This window comes from Athene cunicularia, assembly GCF_003259725.1.
Source record: "Athene cunicularia isolate RWA chromosome 2 unlocalized genomic scaffold, athCun1 chr2_part2, whole genome shotgun sequence".
Taxonomy (NCBI): Eukaryota; Metazoa; Chordata; class Aves; order Strigiformes; family Strigidae; genus Athene; species Athene cunicularia.
The window spans coordinates 5,902,470-5,925,358 of NW_020799096.1; the positions used below are offsets into that span (position 1 = coordinate 5,902,470).

At 37.0% G+C, this 22,889-nt stretch overlaps 1 protein-coding gene across 3 annotated transcripts in view; it reads right to left on the reverse strand.

Moving 5' to 3' along the window:
* Window positions 1–22,889, reverse strand: part of SEPT7 (septin 7) — a 77,117-nt gene that overhangs the window by 47,158 nt on the left and 7,070 nt on the right. For 2 of the 3 annotated variants that reach the window (XM_026843861.1, XM_026843860.1), the window contains exons 2-3: window positions 19,657–19,659; window positions 15,011–15,113 (exon numbers count right to left, since the gene is read on the reverse strand). In XM_026843861.1, the coding sequence (XP_026699662.1) occupies window positions 15,011–15,113; window positions 19,657–19,659 (106 nt within the window). Of the gene's footprint in view, window positions 1–15,010; window positions 15,114–17,942; window positions 18,061–19,656; window positions 19,660–22,889 lie in introns of those variants that run through there. The other variant, XM_026843862.1, reaches the window with a different exon arrangement.

Here is a 22,889-nt window from a genome sequence, read left to right on the forward strand (position 1 = left end):
AAATTAGTATTCAAATAATAACTGTCATTATATGCAATTGAATTGAATGCTACTTTCTATCTGAGGCAACCCTATGGAATCTTTGGTTAAAAAACTACTACTTAATAAAATATTCACAGTATCTGCTTAATGAGAAAATGATAACAGCCTAACTTCATCTATTTAGCAACTACAAAGCATGTCAGGAGACAAGTTTAGCCAGAGAAAAATTCTAAAGATTTCAGAGTCCTTTTCAAACTATCAATAACATCTTCTATCTTACTGAACTCTACTTCCGGTTGAAATGGTATAAAAGTATTTTTGCAGTTTAGACTTTTTTGACACAAAATGAAACAGCCTAAATGGTAAAATGAGAAAGCTGAATGGTAAAGACTCCTACGCAGCATCTCATCCATACGATGAATCTCTAGACTATAATGTTGTCTGTCTCTGGAAATGCTTGGAGTACCAAGTTAACATCACAAACCAATTTGACAGAAACATTTGTCAAGTAATTTTAATAATCAGACTGGAGGACCTATGTTTCATTCAAAATTCAAGAATGTAACAGATATCAGACCACTGTATACACTAATTTATTCAACAAAACATATGCAGGCATTGGATCAAATATTATTTATCATACCTAAAGTATTAAAATTGACAGTGCAATGACCATTAGCAGGATAGTCCCACTGGATTTGACCTCTGGCTTTCCAAACAATGGTGTACAGCAATAAAATAACCTATAGAAAAATGAACCGATGTTGTACACAAACTCAAAATTTTTCTTTCCTTGCCTTCCTCCACTTAAAACATACATTGATTCCGCAGCTATTACATGGCCATAGGTAACATACATAGGTAACATACAAAAGACCTTTCAGAAAACTCCAGTTTTAAGCGTGACCCCATGTACAAGGAAAATTTAAAAAAATCTAGCCTGAAATACAACTGCTCTTTCAGCACGAGCACAGTCAGACAATTTAACATTTTAAAAGAATTCAATAAGCCTTTTCAATAAAAGCTATGTACAGAACTTAAAACCTTCATTCTGACCAAGTGCTCCATACCAGCACCTTCCTGAAACGCTCGAACTGCCACCAACTGTGACTTCGAAATGGCACCTAGCTTATTTTATCTATACCCAGTACCTTTGTCCTGCTAGAGTACAAAAGCAGATGTCCAAGAAAAAGTACGTGAAAGTGCTTCCAACAGTGGCTGGACCAGACATCTTTCAGATATTCCATCCAACCTGAACTATTTCATGATTCTGTAAAAAGGCATGCAAACAAGCAGCAGTATTTCCTTGAAATACCATTTATCTCCCAAAGCTTATGGTGCTATTTGCTAGAGATCTTTATTTTGACCTCTTAACAATGTGTGCTTTTGAGAAGTTACAAATAGTGAATGAAAAAGCAAGCATCATCTACAGGCAGGTCCTGATGCTATTCAACTCAAAATTCATTTCTCAAAAACCAAAAAGCACTGACTTTAGTTAGTCACAAACTCTAAGCAAGAAATGGCTGCTTAACACTTAGTAGGAGCAAGGCTATTCTGAAGCATTTTAAAAGAGCACTACAGATGCACAGTCAAGAATCTGCAGGAGGCATGCAACCCGAGAACTCTTCATCCATCTTTACAGATACTCACTTTCTCCAAACAGTACCATGTCACGATTTCAGCTACTGTCATTACGTTGATCCTCTTTATTTCCTCTATTTTCTACTCATCCTGCTGTCTGTGTCCTTGCCTGGTCTTAGTCAACCACTTAACACAATTTAATACACATTAGAAAATACAGCATTCTACACTGTGCCCCAAAAGCAAATTACTTCTAAGAAATTAAGTTTATTTTTAGCAAAAAACCCAGACAGATAGAAAACATGAGGGGTGCCAAAACTGAGGGACAAGAAGAATTACATATATATATACATATATATATACACACACACACACACACACACACACACACTGCCTAGAAGTTTGTCTGTTGATTACAAAGTATGCTTGATGCTTTGACCTTGTAGGTCTCAAGTCCTTTCTAATTAGACATGTGTATAAAAATGTTTTGCAATTAGCTGTAGTAGAAATGCTTTTGTTGTTACTTAAAGCAGAAGCTGGTTTTTAATAGAATCTCAAATAGTCCAACTGTCTGAGAAGTTCATAAAATACTTCCTCTGAGTCAGTTCTATTTTACTCAGTTATCTGAATGTCTGCCGTTTGACATAAATTGACCAAAGCAGATAAATTCACTGTCAAATACAAATTTGGACACTGCCCTCAGTTCAAACCACAATCTAACAGCATATAAAAATCCTTTTACTTATTGTATAGACTGAAATAGCTGTGATAATTCAAGCCAAATTGTTCCACTTTAAGGAATACTTAAGACTAAAATCTGGCCCAATCATCCAAGTCTCAGCTCATTTCTTTGCATTCAGTCAATAAAAATGTTTGATTTTAGAGTGACTTCACTATTAAACACTTCAACAGCAAGTACAAGGACCAAAACATACAGAGAAAGAAACCGTGTGTATTTCCTCTTAAGACAAGTTCACAGATTTAGTTTCCCAACCACTAGACTGTGTTAGTCTATCAAGTGAATTCATAAGTAACATGCACTATTGGATTAAGGTCTACCTGTACTGTAGCAGAAGCAGGTACTGATTTTGCAAAATCACAGAGAGAAGACATTTCTGTGCAGTGGTAACTGGTTTAGTTCTTTAGCCCCAGTTACTCAGGAAGGAGGAGACAAAATATACCCTTGAAATATTGTTCAGATAAAAGTTTTATGTACTGTAAGCACCCCAGACCATAAAAGAATAAAAATGGAAACATTTCAGCACAAATAAATGTAAAATGATATTTTTATTGATAATCTACATACAGAAGAGGATTTGGTGCAGTAGGCGAGACTGTGCTCTTCAAGGTCTAACTTTGCTAGGGTTTCACTAAAGTTAATCAACAGGCCACAGATGGCAGTGCTGGGGAACATACCTGGGGTGTAGAACAAGAGGCTTCACTTGTCCTGCTCAGGCTAAGCCCTGCATTAGTCCTCTCACACAGGATTCAGAGTACATGGAAACAAGGTGGTTAGGATTTTGTTTAACACTATTTCTTTCTGCATGAGAAGACTCATACTAAGAAGGCTACCTTTGGCATTTTCAGATCAAGGAGTGTCATACACTAAATGTCCAAAAAGAGAAGATATAATTTATTTTCACAACTTCAGTTCTGTTGCTAGGAGCATGGAGGAATGGCTAGCCACAAACCCACGCAACATTCTCAAAGGTTTCTACATCCCCTGTGCCTTTTGCCAAAAGTCTTGAGATATAAGATTAGAATACTGATGAGCAAAATGAAGTAAATTCAGAAGGAAAATCCCTCTAAAAACTATTACAATAAAACTCCAACACTATTTTATGTTGCTAATCTCTCCATAGGTCATTAAGCAAAACACCATCACACATTACCCAAGACAACTGATGTTCAGACTCAAGCTTGTCCTCAAGAACTCCTTCTGTTATTTACCTGGGCCATCCTACATGAAGACAATGGCATTTTTACTTCTGAGTATTACAAACTGCTCAAAGGCCTCTTTGACAGACTGCCACTTAAATCATTTTCAGGGGGTGAAAAAAAGAAAACAAACCAAATCCTCTTCATCAATGGCAGATGTGAACAGTTAATAAGGAAAACAGTGAAGCAAGAATAACCGGAAGCTTTCTTATACCTTAAGCCAAGGAAGAACAGATGGTAAAAAAGAACTGCTGACTTTCAAGACAAACAAAAAACGTTATTCTCAGAAAACCTACAGCTCCCTTTTAACTCTGCAGCATGGGACAAACTTGAACAATATCTCCTTGTGAGAAAAGTCATGTAGATGTGAAGGCAGATCACAGTTTTATACAAAATAAATGTTCTACATCATAGGGTTTAAGACATATTTATAGATGAAAGCTCAACTAGCTCTTCACCACAATATTATATCATAGGTGAACTATTCAGATCTTTCATGAGGCAGCTTTAGAATATTCCTGAGATTACGTCATTTATAACAAAACCCAGATTATTCCAAATAATACAAATCAAACTACATTTGGTGCAATATTTCAATATCCTTTAATTAAGTGAACTGCTGGCCTGACTGACAACAACCAGAGCCTCGATAACAGGCATTTCCATCACAGTAGAACAAGATAACACTTTGTTGTATCACTGGGCAAGTAACATTTAAGGTCAAAAAAATACGGTCTTCAAATGAGTAGTAGATCAAAGACAGCAAGTTCCAAAACACTGGAACAAAACAAGATCGACGTTACTCGCTTCTAAAACGCACAGTTCCCTACAATGCTTTTGATTACAAAGCAGAGCATTTGTGTCTTGAAAGACAGAAGACATGGGGGATCAACGCAGTAATAATAATCAATGAATGTGTGCAATGAATTCCCTTTGCTGCTTCATGTCATTTGTGCTTATCTGATAATTGTGTTTTTCAGCAGCTGTTTGTTTCACAGGTCCTCATTTTAGCACAATGCTTGTTACTGCAAAGCCTGTACTGTGATTCTCAGCCATCCAACAACTGCTTTCAAACCACTGAATTACTATTTTTTCACTGACTTAGTAATAGAAAATGGACTCAAGATTCAGGATTGGCCCTGTGCTGGGTTTGTGTGGTGAGGCTAACAGTGGTGACCCCCTGTAAGAAGCTCTCCTGGCTCCAAGTCACACCCGCCTCTGCACCAAGGCCAAGCCAATTAGCAATGGTGGCTGCGCCTCTGCAATAACATATTAAAGAAGGGGAAACCTGAGGAGGGGGAACTTGTGAGTAGGAGTTCTGAGAAGATCACCTGTACAAACACCGAGGCCAGTGGAAGGAAGGAAGAGGAAGGGGGGGTGTGTGTGCGTGTGTGTGTTTGTGTGTGTGTGTGTGCGCATGCGTGTACCCCAGAACAGAGCCCCCCTGTATCCCATGGTGAGATGTCAGGGCCACCCTCCAACCACCCCGGAGGTCACTGGTGGAGCAGAGATTCACCTGTGGCCTGTGGAGGGTCCCCAGGATTCTGTGGAAAGAAGCAGCTCCCACGGTTGTAGTTTGGTGCTGGGAGGACTGCAACACATGGGAGTGACCCACAATGGAGCATCAAGAAGAATGCATCCTGTGGGGAGGACTCACAGCAGTGAGACTTCGTGGAGGACTGTCTCCCATGAAAGACAGGCCACGTGGAGCAGGGGGAAGAATGCAGAAGAGTGATTCCCCTCACTTTTGCAGGAAGAAGTGGCAGACTGACTGCACCCCCCACCCCACCCCCCCCATCCCCTGCACCACTGGAGGAGGAGGTATGCTGGAGGACGAGGAGGTACAGAGATTGGGAACAAAAATGAGCCCAGAAGGGATTTTGTTTTCTTCCCCTAAAGAGCCTGTCTTTTGCCTGTGACTGTAATGGATGAGACACCCCTCCCCATCTTTATGTCCATTCCAGAGCCTTTTGATTAATTTTTCTCCTTCCCATCACTTGGCAGAAGGGGTGAGTGAACAGCTGCATGGTGCTCAGTTGTCCTCTGAGCTCAAATCACAACAGTCCATAAATTCGAAACATAACATACAATGACTTCAGACTGCAAAACTGCTGTTTTAAAAAGCACTGTTGTTTGCAGTTGGAGATGTCCACCTGGGACCTGGGAATGCTTCAGATTCTTCTCTAATAATCAAGCTGCCACCTCACAGGGAAAGCAGCACCACTTCATGCATAGCAAGCAGTAAAATACCAGAGCCAGATGCTGTTAGAACTGACACTCACTGTCCTTATCCAGCCCACATTTGGGTCCTTCCGTTGCACTGCTTCTCAATTCCGTGGGAGGTCAAGAGTTTAATGCCCTGAAATCACAGACCATTTCTGCCCTTCTGGAGAAACATCTGCCCCAGGAAAAATGCTCATTTAAGCTTCACTGCAGAAGTTTCATGAACAGAAGCATCAGAATGATGCACTTCACATTAGCTTTGACACACTTGTAGTTTCAGTTTTAAGATGTCAGCATCATTTCTGGCTTAAAGCCTCATCAGTGACAGAAGTCAAAACTTTAGCGATACAAAGACAGAACCTGCTTGTGAAATTAGGAAGTCAGGACCCTCCGAAAACTTTCACTTCAAGCTTAACAGAGGGAAGGAAATACATTTAATGGCATCATTACACTCAACACAGTTTCTATCTTCTCTGACAGAAACTTAGCACCATTCCATGATAGTGTAAGAGTTCTTACATTTGTGCTCTTGGTACAAGTAACAAAACTACCATAGTGATAAACTGGGATGAAGTAAAGGCTGACAAGAACTCAAAAAGGAAAGCTAATCTGATGACACAGCTTCATCAGCCTTTCTCAACCCCAACCACTGGTAAGCCTAAATATTCTGCCTTCAGTATTATGTTATGGTAAACGACTGGAAAAAACATCAGACTACAACACCAGAAAAGAATTGAGTTCATTCACTTTAATAAAATAAATTCTATACAAGACTATGGTATAAACTGATTTGTCAGTTAATGTGCTCAGAACCTCAATAGAAAAACATCCGAAAAACAAAATGAAACAGCTGCGTGCAATAGCTATACCATATATAGAAAAACACTAGAAAAAGAAACAAAATTTAATAGCTTCAAGTGGATTCACAGTGAAGATCTGAACTGGCTATTGCAAAATCAGCCAGGGGGAAAACATGAATATTGAATCAAAAGAGAGACACATTTAATAGGTCACAGTGGCTTTACTACAATTGGATATTTAGACCACAAATACTCCATCCAAGAGTATCACTTCGGTTACAGTATTAACCTATTCATTCATGAAAATGTCAGCATTTCTTGATACAGCAGGCAAGCCTAACATTTTCAGCCAACAGGAAGAAAGCAGCAGTTTTCAATTCATGTGCCATATTTATCTACACAAAAACCTGACTTATTAGACAAAAATCTCACTCAACTTGTTGCAAAGATGGTCCCCAAAAGAGTCCTGCAGTAAGCTGGCACCTGATTATCCAGGGCTAAGGAACTGTGAACAGTAGTAGCATGATGTGCATCATCTACCTTGCAACATACCAATGCACCATGACAGCTCAGGACCATCTGTTGACTTTTGAGGGTAGAATGAAAACAAGTGCGGGCCACCTGATAACCAATTTGAGAAGTGGAACATATCCATTAGTTATGTACCTTCTTCAAGATGTGTTTAAGTTTACACATTGCAGTAAAAAACATTACACCTGAGCATCTACAAAAGCATAACTAGAACATCAGGCAGTGACTATTCTAATAACAAAAACCCAGATTTATCCATTTCAGATAAACTGTGACCTACAAACCTGTCATGACAGGAACAAAGGCAAGGTTCAAATGCTGATCTCACCATAATGAACAAGCCTACTGTGATATATGAAATACCAACAGAGTAACTGTGTTTATGTGCATGTGCACACATATTTAGATGTGTAAAATCAACAAGGACATTTTTATTTAGAAATAAAACTAAAAACCAGTAAGCTAGGATAAGAAAAAACACCTAGAGCAAAAAAAATTATGTTTAGCTAGAAACATAGCAAAAGTTACAACTTGCCTGAAGACAGCTAATACCGTGAAAGGATTAATTATATAGGTAAGTATTGAAAAACTCCACAAAGCTTAAAAAGACAGTGAAGATGATGATGATGACAGCTACACAATGGAGAGCACAGTATCTCATGATAGTTTTCATTAAATTCCCTGAATTTATCTATTAAAGACCCAGTTTTAAATACCGATAGAAGTAAAAGAATTCATACCCTTTGCAACAAGGCTGACAAGGAAATTATACAGGAAACAGTAAAAAGAAAATGTTTCCAACAGAATCATCACTTGTTTAAAGAAATAAAAGCCAATTAGGTTACAGGCAAATTTTTGCCAAATTATGGGTTCACATCCACACACTTTGGTAGAAGTCTGTTCTCTCAAAAATCTTTGCCAGGAAACAAACCAAGAATTTTAAAAGATAAATTAGGGTCTGACCAAAACGCTACCACACAAGAAACAGTTTAGTTTAAATACAACCACCAAAGCTTTACAAAACCTTTCCTTAATTTTTCAAAGCAATATTTTAATATAATAATACTTGGTATTTAAGGTTAGTTGTCAGAACTCATGGTTTGTATGACAGGAAACATGCAGTAAGAGATACAATACTGAAGTCGGCTTTCATACAATTTACTCAAGAAGCTTTCCATCCAAACCGTTAATAAAGAAAATAATAACCCAAATGGTCTTTAGAAGTTGTCCAGTAAGCACTACAATTCCAATCAATGTTGTAGTTGCAAACAATGAAAATTTGAGAATTGAAGAGCAATCACTTTAAATACTTTGGTTCTTGTCGTTAGTCCTTAAGCATCCTCCAGTACAAGTCTAAGCTATTGCACAGTGAGGGAAATGTTTAAAATGAACTTAACAAAAATTAGAATTTTAAAATGTGAGTTCTTTTATACTGAGTGATTAAAAACCACTATGCTATTAGAGTATTTGAAGAGCTATAGTTTCTAGATAAACTCAAATAGGTAGATTAACTGACTTTCCCCAACACTGTTTCAACAACAATACACTGTAAAAAGTTTCTCTTCCTCCATCAGGTTTTAAACTTAGTGCAGGTTTTCCCCCAACACTAGAAAAAGGCACAGGAAAATACCACAAAACAGGCAAACAGAGGGGGGAAGATATCCAAATGGAAACCCATTCATACAACAAAACAAGTATGAGAGAAGATTTTCTAATTGAGGCAAAGTAGTCACATGAATCTATACTTCTAGCTCTTACCTAAAAGTAACTCAGTGGAATAAAAAAAAAAAAAAAAATTACACACTGCAGGCCAGTAAACTCATTGTTAAATTGCTGACCTTTCAAATCTTTTCCACAGGAAGATCTTCAGAGTTCACTTATTCTGCCTTCTCAAAAAACCTTTATCAACTTTCTTCCACAAAAAGGAGTGATATGCTATTGCTAAGGCATTACTCCATCAACAGAGATTACTCCAGAGGAATGTGTCATCTCTAGGAATACCCTGATTCCATTCTGATTTCCACTGGTTTTCTATTTCTTTCATTTTTATCTCTGCCAACTCTCCAGAATTCGGCATATTTTGCTTTGGCATCCCCACCACGTACACATAAGTATTAAACTATCAATTTTAATACTCTGTAGACATCATTGCTGGAGCACATATCCACAGAACCAGTACATGAAAGACAGTGAGTTATGGGGTTTTTAAGGTTACAAAATTCTTCAGAGAACCTTTCTTATTTCTGTACTTCACTGAAATCTCATAATCCTATCATCAGAATACCTGCAACTTAAAATATCTTTTTTTGATTTTTTTTTATCTGGTTTCCTAAGGGAGCTGTATCTGTTACACAACAGTTGAACCCAGACTACTACTTTTCTTTACAGAAAGAGTATTCTGGGAACTGAAAGCACGCTGTCTAACCCGGCCCTAGCCCACTGGCACAGCAGTACCAGACAGGCTGTCAGCCCTCATGCAAGTAGCTCAAAATGGGCTGCAGCCAAGGCCATAGCACGGAACACGTGACAATTTTTAATGGATGAGAGTATTATAGGAATGGAGGTATTCAGAAGATGTGAAGTTACAGGGGAAAAGGAGGCAGGACACATTCAAGAAATAAAAAAGGCTTTACTAGTTCTTTTCCATAATATGTTGCTTCTTTCTAAGACGTGTGTCAGTGTACACCCCCAACTGTATACAGGAGGAAAATCTGTAACTGATAATGCAACAGTACAGCCCAGGGAAGCTAAGTACTGACTGGGGAGGTCAAAACTCACTTTTGTTTTCCTGGTTTAAAAGAAATCATGTTTTAATTTAAGCTATATTTGTATGGTAGTAGTGCCTAGAGGCCTCTAAACTAATGGCAAAGTTAGGTAACAAATACTCAGTGGTGATACTGGCCTGATCTTAAACAGCCAAGAATGAAGGTCACACTGAAGGCAAAACACATGCTCAGATACTGTGGTAGTATAGTTTAGTTTATAGTACAGACACCTTCATTAAAAGGATTTCAAATCACAGCAGTCAACAAAAACTGGGATCATCCCAAAACTGTTTTTAAGTTGTACTGTCCAACCCCCTATTATTTTTCACTTAATTATTCTTCCTATCCTGCTATATGCTTAACAATTTTGTTCCTGGTTTTAAAATTTGGGGGGGGGGAAGATATCAGGCTAGCAAAGAACAAGTAGCTGTGCGCATCTGAGGCTCTTGTCTTGATAAACTGCACTAGAAAGTGAACAAATGAAAGGGGTAATTCTAATCCGAACATGATCCATCACAAGATGCCAGTATTAAATCAGTCCAAGTTTTCTTCAGTGAACAATAAAAGCATTTTAAAATCAGAGACTGCTTTTTCTTCAAGTCTTGCAAAATACAGCCCTTTCCTTTTAGTCCATGCCAAAAAGCCATGTTTAAACCAAAACATTTGAGTATGCATATAATTACAAATGAAACACTGTGACAATACTGCATGACATTTTTCTTTAAATTGTAATCTACAGGTGATCTACAAGGCTAAAGCACCAATTAGAAAACAAAACAGACAATTTACTGTAAGAGAGGTTTCAAAACAGCTTTCAGAGCCGAAGCTACCAAACAGTTGTCCAAGAAATAGGAACTGTGTAGAAAGGTCCTCTAGAAAGTCTCTTGACTAAGTGTTCTGCACTTGGCAAATCAGATGATTTAAAAAAAAAAAAAAAAAAAAAAAAAAAAAAAAAAAAGCAAATTTAAGAGTCCAACCTCTAGTAAGACTCATAAAGCCTGAACACCTTAAAGCATATAGCTCTAGGAAAAGACACTCCTAATAATTATTCTTAAGTACATAAATTCTACAGGAGAAAAGAATGTTTTAAAATTACAACTTTGCATCTACTTGGGTGTTGGTTCAAGTCACATGTTAACAGTGTAATTTCAATACAAGAATAACAAAAGAGGGATTTCCTGATTCAGTGTTTAGAAAAAAGACACACTGAAAAGCAACTCTGTTTGTTCCACACCTCATTACACTAAAACAAGAAGAAAACCACACACCCACTACTTAAGCAAGTGTAATTATATTAATAAACAGACAGAACTACAATTTCACAATTAAGATTTTCTTTAACTGTGAGCTAACCATGGTAGTATTACTTCTGGAAGTTTTATTTTCTCTAAGCATCTGACTTAAGCATGTACTTTCCTCCAAAAAACCTATACAGCAGAGAAATATGGAGAATACACTTCGGATTTCAAACAGACCAAATATTTATGTTTGGTTCTCAAGTGTTTTAACAACTCTCTTCTACTTGAAGAGATTACATAAGATTATGAAGGAAGCAGCCTACTGAGGCAAACTTGACATTTTTTCCACTGGTGAGCTTTAATATTTCAGATGTAGAATTAGCTTCTTTAAACCACTATTTAGATGTCTACCTTTGAAAGCATGGAGAATGAAGCTCTGCTTAATGCATTATTTCTGCCTACTTTATGTCTTGTCCTCAGAGGCGGCGCTTGTTAGTTTTTATTCTATAAAACCAAGTCATTTCAGATGTAGTGCACTTTAAACTACTAATTATTAGTCTTTTAGCATACGACTAATATGAAATTAATGAAAATTTTAAAGACAAATCCATGTCCAATGACAACTGATCCATAAAGAAAATAAAGAACTATTTCAGTTTTCAGTTTCTTAAGAAAAGTTTAGAAACACTACCAAAAGAAACAATATAAATTAGAAAACATAAATACAGTTAGAGAGATAGAAATGTTTAAATGTTTATTATGGCTAAATATTACAAAGTAACCCCAGTTCCTATTAAGGTTAGCTTTTCAATGATTCTTAAAACATTAAATATAAAAAGGATACTTTAACATCAACTTTTTATAATTATATGTGTGCAGTTCATAAATACTCCACCTTTAGTTCAATTTAATATAAACACCTGAACACCCACAAATTAGTAACTATATTTACAGAAAAGACTACACTAGCATTACAAGCCTCAAATAATCTCACCGAGTCTTGACTCAAAGAGCAAGTGACAGGACAGAGCACTGTCAGTATCGCTGAAATGGAGACACTTCCAAAACAATGTCTTCAATCACATAAGGGGCTCACATAAGAAGCACTTATGTCCCAACCCTGCTCCAGAACCATGCTCTAGGCTATTCAATAACTACTCAGCCTTATGCACACCCAAATTTAAAAGTCCTCTCTCCAACTTCACCAGTACAACAGAAGCACAGGAAAGTGCCACACACTGCTATGGGCAGCCCCATCACCTTCAAGGCAATGACAGTAACTCACTCCTGAGGAATATGCATTTTATGGAGTATGCTCACACTTAATTCACTAGAAAGGTTCTGTAAAACTGATCTATCTTCCTGCAAAAATTCTTACTGGCAACAATGTCAGATCTGTTGGATGCTGTACTTACTACTTCCTCAGCAACAAGTATCTTACACAGTAAAACTGAAAACTGAATTGTTTCTACAACAGTCAGTACAGGTGTACAACCATATTGACAAGTCCCCCCAAAACACCGATCCAGTGACTTTTTATAATGCACATTTCAAGACAAAGAAGCCAGATATCACACTATGTGCATCTCTTAAATTTACCTGATAATTCCAGACTAAACAGACAACTGGAAAATAGTTTCTATACAAATGCATTAGCCGCAATATCAAGCCTCACAGACACCTGGAAATAGCTGGACACAGACATCAGAGAACTCCAACATTTGTCTTCTTCCTTGTACCTGTTTGACAACCATAAGCATTGTTTTCCTCATTTTTCATTTCAGAACAAACAGGCAACATACTGACACCAAAGCACCTATAGCCATCAGACTAGCAATTGTGCTATCCACAGTAAAAGGCAGCCATGTACATACCATTCTCCACAGTGAAAAGAGCAAGAGGGTATTTTAGATTATCGCTAAGAGATGATACATACAGTATTCTTATTCAGCCAGCACCAACCATATACAGATTAGCACTACATTTTCAAACTTAAATTTTAATGAGATTATAGATAATCCCATTTACTATTACAGAACTGTATCATGATGTCAGCTAAAGACCTCAAATCAAGTCAGAGTATATTATTTCAAAGAATAAACACAATAATAAATAATTGAAATTCTAAGAATCTAACTGCACATTACATAACAATGTTTACCAACACAAGTGATCACTAATACACAATTTAATCTTCATATTTAAAAGACATTTTTTCAGGGCATACTATTACCACACACATCACTTTGAAACAAAATCATCCCTTCCCAGAATTAGAGTACTAAAAGATCAGCCATCATTTTGTTTAAACACTCACTTTCAAGTATCTGATTTCTATACTTGGGGGTTGGAAAGACAGAATTAGATGCATTTTTCATTTAGAAAGCTATTGCCAATTCCCCCAATAAACTTCCAGACAATAGCGCAAATCTGCGTGCAAATGGATTAAGTCTTTGCAGTCAGTACAAAAACATTAGAAATAAAACTAGTAACAAAATTTCCTGATAAACACCTCTTTTTCAATCTAATTTTGGACTAACTTTTCTTCTTGATTGCCACAATCTTCTACGGTTCTCCTAAGTGCAATTGTATTAGACTGTACTAAAGGCAAACATAAGAACATCAAGGTAATTTTACACACTTTCTCCAGGTCTAATACATTGCTACATCTACTACTCGTGCTTTAAATAACTTGCTTTTTGCAAGAATGAAACTTGGAAGCACAAATTATGTCCCATTCTGAAATAATACTTTATGAAGACAGTTCCTTCCTTTCTTCCTCCCTTTTTCCTGTAGATAGCAGAAAACCACCTTTTATTTATGATTAAACAGTTCTGCACCTAATAATGAATTATGTACTTGGATGCTAGATTACAAAGGAACCTGTAATCAAGGTCCAAAATTAAAAAGCAACCCTCAAATTTTAAAATTCTGACTCACTTTGTAATCAGAATAAAGTTTTAAGTGATCAACAATGAGTTGTCACCAATTTGACCTTGATTTCTGACTCTATCAATAGTACTATTATGTAACATGCTACATGTACATGACTGCACAAAATACCCATTGTATTGATGACAAAACATCAAAGCATTACCAAGCTAGCCAAATTACAAAAGATAAAAGTAGACATCAACAAAGAGACAGCTGTCTATTATAAACCACTTTTACTAGTATTATTTTAACCATTAGCATGTCAAAACTGAGTCACATATCCAGTATATACGTGTCAGTTTCACACAAATGTACCCTTACTTAATAACAGTCTACTATTGTACAAGTACTGAAAAGAGGGGCGGGGGAAGGAAATTGGACATCCTAGCAGGAAAGATGACAATTTGGGTCATTACTGAAGCCTAAATGAACCATTCTGCAAGGCATTATTCATCCATACTAACTACAGTTTCCCACCCTCTGTAGTCCATAAGGAGCACACTGTTTACATTTGGTTTTCTCTGCAACCATACAAACTACAAAGATTTGTTTAAATTAAAGCTTTGATTTTGTAGCACAGTTTTGTGGCCACAGAAATGCAGGATATACAGGATCCTGCTGCCTGGTTATGTGCAAGGAAAGATTCCAGCTTTACTTTTGGATCCTAGTTTGCCATGTTTGCATTCAACTGTAAAAGCAGCTAAATTCTTTTATTCAAATGAAAATTCAAGTTCAAATTACTCCTATTATGTCATACTTGCAAGTCACACTTTAGACTAGATCCACACCAAACTTTTTTCTTAGACTGTATGAACTATATAGTTCTTATTCTTTATTCTCCTCATCTACTTGTGCATCAGACAACATGTACTTTTTAAACGCTCTAGATTTAACAGTCTAAAAGAGGAAGATGCACATTTTCTCATCACAGCATGCAAAACATTTACATCATCATCATAGATTTTAAGAAGTGCATCAATATACTTCTAAAGATCACCACTCAAAGAAAGAAACTTACCTACTACCATGAGTGTGAATTCAAATCCTCTCTTCACAGACTTTCGGTAAACTTGATTTGGAAGGTTTGCAAACCCCACATATCCTTCAAGGTTCTTCTGTTGCTAAGGCAAAAGATATTGAGGACAAAAAAGTTAAAAGAAAAGCTTGCAATTTCTTACTTTGCTTGTGGGTTGGGTTTTGGTTTTTTTTTTTTAGTTATTTAAATGATCACTTCATTTTCAAACTTGTAGAAAGGTGCTATCTATCCAACCTCTCAACAATCTATCTACATCACTGTGCAATGAACTGCAACAATAAGTGAGAAAAAAAAATTTTTTTTTTTTGACTGCATAGCCAAAAGACTGGCACAAAGTTTGCTATGCTAACAGTATTTTATCCAAGCATAAAAGTGTACAAGTGCAAACAGATTAAAATACAATCAACCTTGCTTCAATGCCCATTCAAAACACAGGCAAGTAGTATGAGTGTAGCCTTCCTATACTCAGGAGAGTCATGGCGGTACTGCCCCGACATGAGGAGGATGAATTTGACGTCCTCTACTTCCGGGTCACACAATGTAAGGCCTTCATGCTAGATATAGATATAAATCTACACTAACAAGAGCATGTATTGCAACAAGCCCTCCATAAAGGCAAAACTTGCCTTGTACTCTGAAGAAGCTATTCAAAATATTGCCTACTATGAAAAGAGAGGAGAATTCTGGACATAGCCATTACTACTTCTCATCACATTAATGAAAATGTTGAAGGTACTCAAAATGCCTCTCCCTCACAGTACTAAACCTGGCGACCCTCCAGAGATCACCCATGCTACTTTTAATGCTTACTTCCAGCAGAATCCTAGAAATGTATTTGATACCACAGCAGTTCTTAGGCTTGTCTTATGAGACAAGACAGTTTAGTTTTTCTACAGAGAAGTGGAAAATACTTTCAGACACAACTATCTACTTAAAACAACAAGGTACTCTTTCTCATGGAGCAATGACTCAGTCTTTAGTCTTCATGTCCATCCAAAGTTGAGAGGACGTGACTTGATGCCACCTCAATGTCAGAGCTTAAGAGAGTTTAGTACATCCACACAGCTGAAGCACCATCTTTACATTCCCCTAAGATTACCTTCAAGAGGATAGAGGAATTCTAAACAATAATTTAAAAAAAAAAAAAATTGTTCTACTACAGGCGCTATTGCCTCAGAACTTCTCTGTATGGGATAGAGTACAGTTAATTTCAGTTTGGTATGTGGTTGACTCATGCTTATTTGGATGTCTTTTCTAAAAATGACAGAATAAACTTATTACTGTAATAACTCCTAGAGTTTAAAAAAAATTTTGTTTTTAATTAAAGCAAACGTTCCTTGCAAGGTTATAAAGCCACTATACCTTCTAAAGCACTGAATGCAAGATAAACTAGCTTCTTTGCAATCCAACAGCACTAGTCAATGAATTGACTCTGCTTTAAGTCACATAACTGATTTCTCCATTTGACAAACAAACAACTATTCTCCGTCAATGCTACACCACTACAAAGACATATTATACCGGTGCCATCAAACTTAAGTAAGTCTGAAAAGTCCAAACTTAGCCAGACTAGTTTGAAAAAGATAGATTTAATCCTACTGCAAACAAGTATCAGCTCTCATTTAGTGATAACACATTGCATCAATTCTCCTTCATTTTTTTTAAAAAAAAAAAAGGCAGTATGTTTGAACTTATTAACTCATACAGAATAAGAGTGGGACATCTAATGACAGTCAGCTAAAGCTAGGTGTTATAGCTTCAAACTCAAATACACACAATGCAACAAATGTTGTTACTTCTCTAAATGTAGGAATAATTGCCTCATGTAATCAAGAACCTTTTTTTAAGATGCTTTTTGTTTCAATTTGGCCTTTGGTGCAGCAATAGCCTGAAAGGTTTCAAAAGATTAAAAAAAAAAATAATCTCAAGAAACTTTAAAAATCCAAATACTTTTATTATCTATTACTACAGCTACATGTGAGGAATTTAATCTATCACAATCTATCACTAACCCTGAACAGGAGCCAAGGCTTCAGAGATACTATACAATATGCAAGTGGGTGGTCTTTAAGATATTAAAGAGCTCCTCAAGAGTGAAGGTCCTTAATAACTATTAAGAATATACAATTGTTATTCATCCTACCAGACGTAAAATATCTAATCACAGTCAGACACTCCTTATAGTTCTACTTGTCAACCACCTACATCTTTTAATGACTACATACCTTTTAATGTATGTCACACTTACCAGAAACAGCTCACCCCCTCATTAAATCTAGGTAATACTTTTGCTTAAAAGAATGGGTTTACATGTAATTCTTGTTTTAAATCATTTTCATTTCTCTCTCCTCCCCTTTCTATATAGCTCCACATAAGATGGTTTTACAAGTAAGAACTTTAAGAATACTGAGTATGAGGTGCTGAACAATAGATGGTAACTTTTGGGTTGTTTGCTGTTAAGTGTATTTACACCCACAATTTTAGATAATGAAATATAAACGTTACTAACCAGAAAGACGTATGAAGTGTTACACTTGGCATTAATGCTGATTTAATGTGAACATTTATACTCCACAGGAAAAAGCCTTTTAAATAACTAAAGTCGGATGCCAGATTCAGATTTCTGGGATACCAATACCAATTAAAACTGAAGCTTTCAACATACCGATCTTCAAATGGTTGCATTTGTTCGTAACTTAGTACTTATAGACAGACTAAAACAAACTAGGATTTGAGTTTCTTAGATATTTCTAACACTTACAATAGCTTCCCCTTAACTTTTATCCCCTCCTGATTTTCAGTCACCTAAACTCAGTTTCTACTACAGTTTCTTCTACAGTTCACCCACTAAAACCCTAATGTTTCTTGTACTTCCACAATAGATGAAATACATCTGTATCAAAGTAATACTTACAGCTACTTTGTAAACAACACATTTCCATCATTTCCAGTGTTGAAGGTACCAATAGAATACATCCAGAAGTAGTCCAGTAAAACGACGAATTTGAACCATTGCAGCAATGAGTCCACACAGGTGCAGCAGCAATCCAGAAAGAGAAATGGGCAGTATGAGGAAAGAAGGAAAATGAAAGAAAAAGTTACTTACATTTGACCAAAGTTATCCGCAATACTTTCCATCTAGCATGCTTACTATACAGTGTTTTACATAACCTTAAGTTAGTTTGTTTTCTATGTATGACAGCTTCATTTCATAATACACTACATGACCTCGACGCCATTTAATGATCAATACAGGTAGTTATTCCATAGTTCTTTTCACTCTAGTTATTCAGTGTGCTTTGTTTACTATATGTTATCTGAAACTGTAAAAGGTTCAAGGGTATTTGTTTTCTTCAGAGGTGTTCAACGGAACATGTGATCTCATTTCACCACACTACTGAACAGTATTTTCATTTTAGAGTGGAAAAGGTACAAAGATCAAAGGCATCATCTTTGTAAATGTCTTTCTGGATTTTGTATTTCTATGTCACTTTATACATTCAGTGAACAGTGTCAATGCACTTTATTTGCAATACTGAGTACTAGAGCACTGCTGCAAATTTGGGCATAACCGTCATGGTTGAATAGCCAGAAAATAAAGAACAAATTAGAGGGCACAAGTTCGGTGTCTGTTCAGCATCACCTAACTGTGGATGAGAGGAGACCTATGCTAGTTCTCCAACATGACACTTAAAGTACTTTTAACTACAAATCCATATCACAAAGACCCTTTAAATTTCTGTTTTTCACTAAACATCTTCCCCTGCTTGAGTATTTCAAGACACTGATACAAAGGAGAAAAAAAAAATAATCTCAATACCAAGTTCTATGCCAGCAGTCCATTATGCTTCTGCACCCTATCAACTCAATTTTTTAATCAATCCCATACTCCCAGAGGCTCAGAGCCCATTTTTAGGAAACTTACACTGTGATGGAGACCACAGTTCAAAATGGCACTGGGGTCCCCTTCTCCTTTTCCACCTAAAGGGATACGAACCTTCTGTTTTCACAGACCCTCTCATATTCTATCAGTGTCCAGAGTCACAACAATTCAGCACATTGGGTACTTTGCTGCTGCACTCCAAGGACGGAAAAGCAAAACACTGCCCATAAGTTCCAGTCCCTTTCTGCACCCTGCAGAAAGGTGACACAAGATGCTCCATATAGCTTTGGGAGGAGGATGGGTGCATGCGCAGCAGAACTGAAGCAAGCTCTATAGGCCAGAATGCAACTAATACTGCAGATCCTGCAGCAGTATGAATGCCCAAAGGTTTTGATATCAACCTTCTTAAGCACTATATTACTAAACCATGCATCTAAGGTAGCAAAAACCATACATCTAAGGTAGCATGTACAACTGAGTAAACTGACAGCAGTATATCTCTAAAGAACTCTGTAGCCAAAATAAATAAATACCTCTCACACACTTGTTAGGATGGGGGTATTTTTTCCAGTTAAAGAGCTGATTTCCATGCACTTGTATACTCTTCTTAGCATCACATCAACTGAGCATCCAAAAAGGCCCCTGTAGCAAGGACTCCCTCTGATTACCTATATATTGACTTTATGATTTCAAAATCACCACATGTTAGCTTAAATGCTGCAAAGTACTACCAATGTTGGAAAACAGCCTTAATAATCTAGTTTACTTCATTGAGAAGCCATTTTGTGCCTCTGATCCCCTCTGCTGTTCTTCTGTAACACTCTTCTAGCTCTGTACTCTTCTGGAGAGGCCAGGGTGAGAGCTACACATAGCATCCAAGGGGCAAAACAGTCACAGATCCACAGTCTGATCATGGGGTACCTCATGTTCTCTGATCTTTTCTTACTGATTCCCAACATGCAGTTTGCCTTTTTTGACTACTTCTGAGTACTGAGATGATAATAATGTGAACTCTACACAGGCCCAAGACCTTGCTCCTGAGCTTTAACAGATGTTCACAGCTTATCACTGAGCATACAACACAACAGCAGTCTCCATGTGTATCATGTTACATTCACCTACACTGCATTTCAGCTATCAGTTTTTATCAACTCTTCTAACATTTTTAAGTCATTGTAACAGTCCATCATCTCTGCTCTAACTTAGCACAAATGAAGACAAGCCACACAACTGTAAATTCAGCCTTAGCTGACTTCTGATGCATCCACTCTTCGCACTCAGTGTTACTTTAATGTAGGTCTCCCCCAAGCAAAATGTCAAAGCCCAAATAAACCAGCTGCAGAGCTGGTGGTTTTAGATCCATCAGCTGAACTGATGGATTAATTGCCTGCAGCAAACTGCTGTAACTACACAAATGCATGAAGAGAGAGAAAGGAGGCACCATCAGTGGCTTTCCAAGGAGTTTTAAGGAAGAACACTGACAATCAAAAAAATCCTCTTTTCCTTGTTTTCTACCAATCCCTTCTATCATCTTTGCTATTGTCCAGACACCATAATTCCTTTATTCTGTGCTGACTGCGTCCAGGAATGATAAATCTAAAGTAATTCTTTAGGTACTACCATCTGGGCCAAAAGAAGACAGTCTCTGGCATAAGGTCCACTGCCTGACAAAATAGCATACTTTATCCTTCTGATCAAGAGGAGAGGCAAGTCCAAGGTGAGCTAAAGCAAATTTTACCTCTACTACATGCAACTTGAGAGCTCAGCTCACACTATACACTCGTAAGGGCAGTTGCTGTGCACCAATACTAACCGGCAGCCTTTTACACAACGTTATGAAAACTCTTCAAGGATTTATGACCTAGTCAAACTAGCAGGAAATATTAATGAAGACAGCTGGAGAGGGAAAAGAAAAAAGACAAAACAGAAAAGCAGTTTGACATCAGGGGAGTCACTGTCCTTTCCAATCAAAGCTGGCTTTGGAGCTTCTCAAACTTATTCTAAGAGAAAGAAATGCAATATTTTTTTTTCCCCTAATAACCTTCTAGGAACCATTATTTTAAAAAGTCTTTGGAAGTATCACAGAAAACCCAAGAATTGTTGAAATCTGATCACAACTATAAAAAATATACAAGACTCCTAGAAAGGACACAGATACCCACTGCATTAGGTATGTGGAAGCAATGTTACTTGTCACCAGCAATGAAATTAGAAGGTGATACTTTTTAACTTAGTTCACACATTTGGAACAGGGAGCACACTTCGAATGTAGTATTTTTTTCTACATTTCACTATGGAGTCAATTTGTTCTTGTAAGATACCTAGGCATAGGGCAAGTTTCCTTTATACACAGTTTACTTTGAAAAGGTGTCAGAGCTGCTGAAACATAAGAATTTGCACCTGCTCTAATACTATTTTCAACAAAGCTAAAATAATCTTTTTTGAACTTTTAGCTAATTTCTGCATACTCTTTAGCCACAGTATTTCTATTCCATTTCCTATCATCATGCTGTAAGATCAGTTTAACTGATCTAGTGTCTAGTTTTACATAGACTAGTCTATAAAATACCGTGTACTTGTATTTCCTCCAATTTACCTGATACGGTAACTTTATTTTCTCCTAACAGTGTCAGTTGTTTTAAGTTTCCACACCAGCATCTAGAAGCCTCTGAAACCCATGAGAAGTCCTAGGGATTTAACTTTAACAACACTTTCAAAATCCCTAAAAGCTTTTTTTTCTCCAGTTTAACAAAATCTGCATTTTTTTCCAGTTGTCAATATGGAGATAATACATAAAACATACAGCTAATACATATCCCCATCACGTCCTGCAATATCCCAGGGGCAGACAGCAACTGCACGTGTCTTGCAACTGACAGTTTTTACTGCATTCTTAAAATAGGAGCTTTAGGTAGCAGTTTTAGTGTAGTAATGCTTCTACAAGCCCTGAGCACTTGTTAATATAATAGTATCTTAATTTTTTCCAAAAAAAACATTAAGCTATACATAACCCATAAATAAAAAAAATACTGAATTTAAAAAGTATGAAAATAACAACATAAAAGGGGGAAATTAATCAGCTCTAGCTGTAGTTAAACTTATGCTGCACATCTACAAACATGTTTGTCCTTTCACTATTCAGAGTAAAATAATAACATCTGCCAGGTCAATAATGTCTGCTATAATCTGCACAGTACAAGTCCAGTACTGATGGGAAAGGAAATCAGCACTTTTATTCCCTCAAACAGGCATCAATGGCAGACAGCACAAACCTATTAAAAGCCTTCTTTTATAAGACAGCTTGGCTTCCAAGACTGAACCTAGGGTCTTGCCTACATTAGAAAAAAAATAGAACTATTTTCATAAAGTATCCAAAAGAAGAAAATCCTTTTGATGTGTAATCACAATTAAGGAATGAGGATCTTTCAGTTTCTAGGAGCAAGCTGATTAAGTCAGTAATCAATAACTTCAATCACTGATCCAGTGAATCACTTTCAATTCAACTGTTCCTCAAAACCTCACTGGGCATAGTGAGCGAGTATGGGTGAAGAGTAAGGTTTAGACTCTCTTTTCCTGTGCCAGACACTATCATCTGGTTTATTAAAAGATAGTGCTGAAACACACGTGACGTCTAAGAGCAAAAGGATTCTGCACTGTAAAGATCAGAAAGAGCAGACACCATAGTCCATCTGTTGAGCTACTGGCAGCCTGTGCAGAGGAAAGCAGAAAACTCTGAAGAGAAACAAAAGGGATGTGGCAGGCACAGAGTGAGCCTTAACTTGCCTGTTAAAAAGAAAGTTGCCAGCCTTCAGAGCCAGCACACAGTATACAAGGGCATGTCTGAGCAAACTGTTCCCAGACCGCAGCAGCTGTAGCAAACGCAGCCAGTGCTGCAGTTCTTACAGCAGCCAAAGAAGTGCATGAAAGCAGACAACTACAGGAAAATGAAGTCAGTTAACTACTTAGAAAAACCAAAAT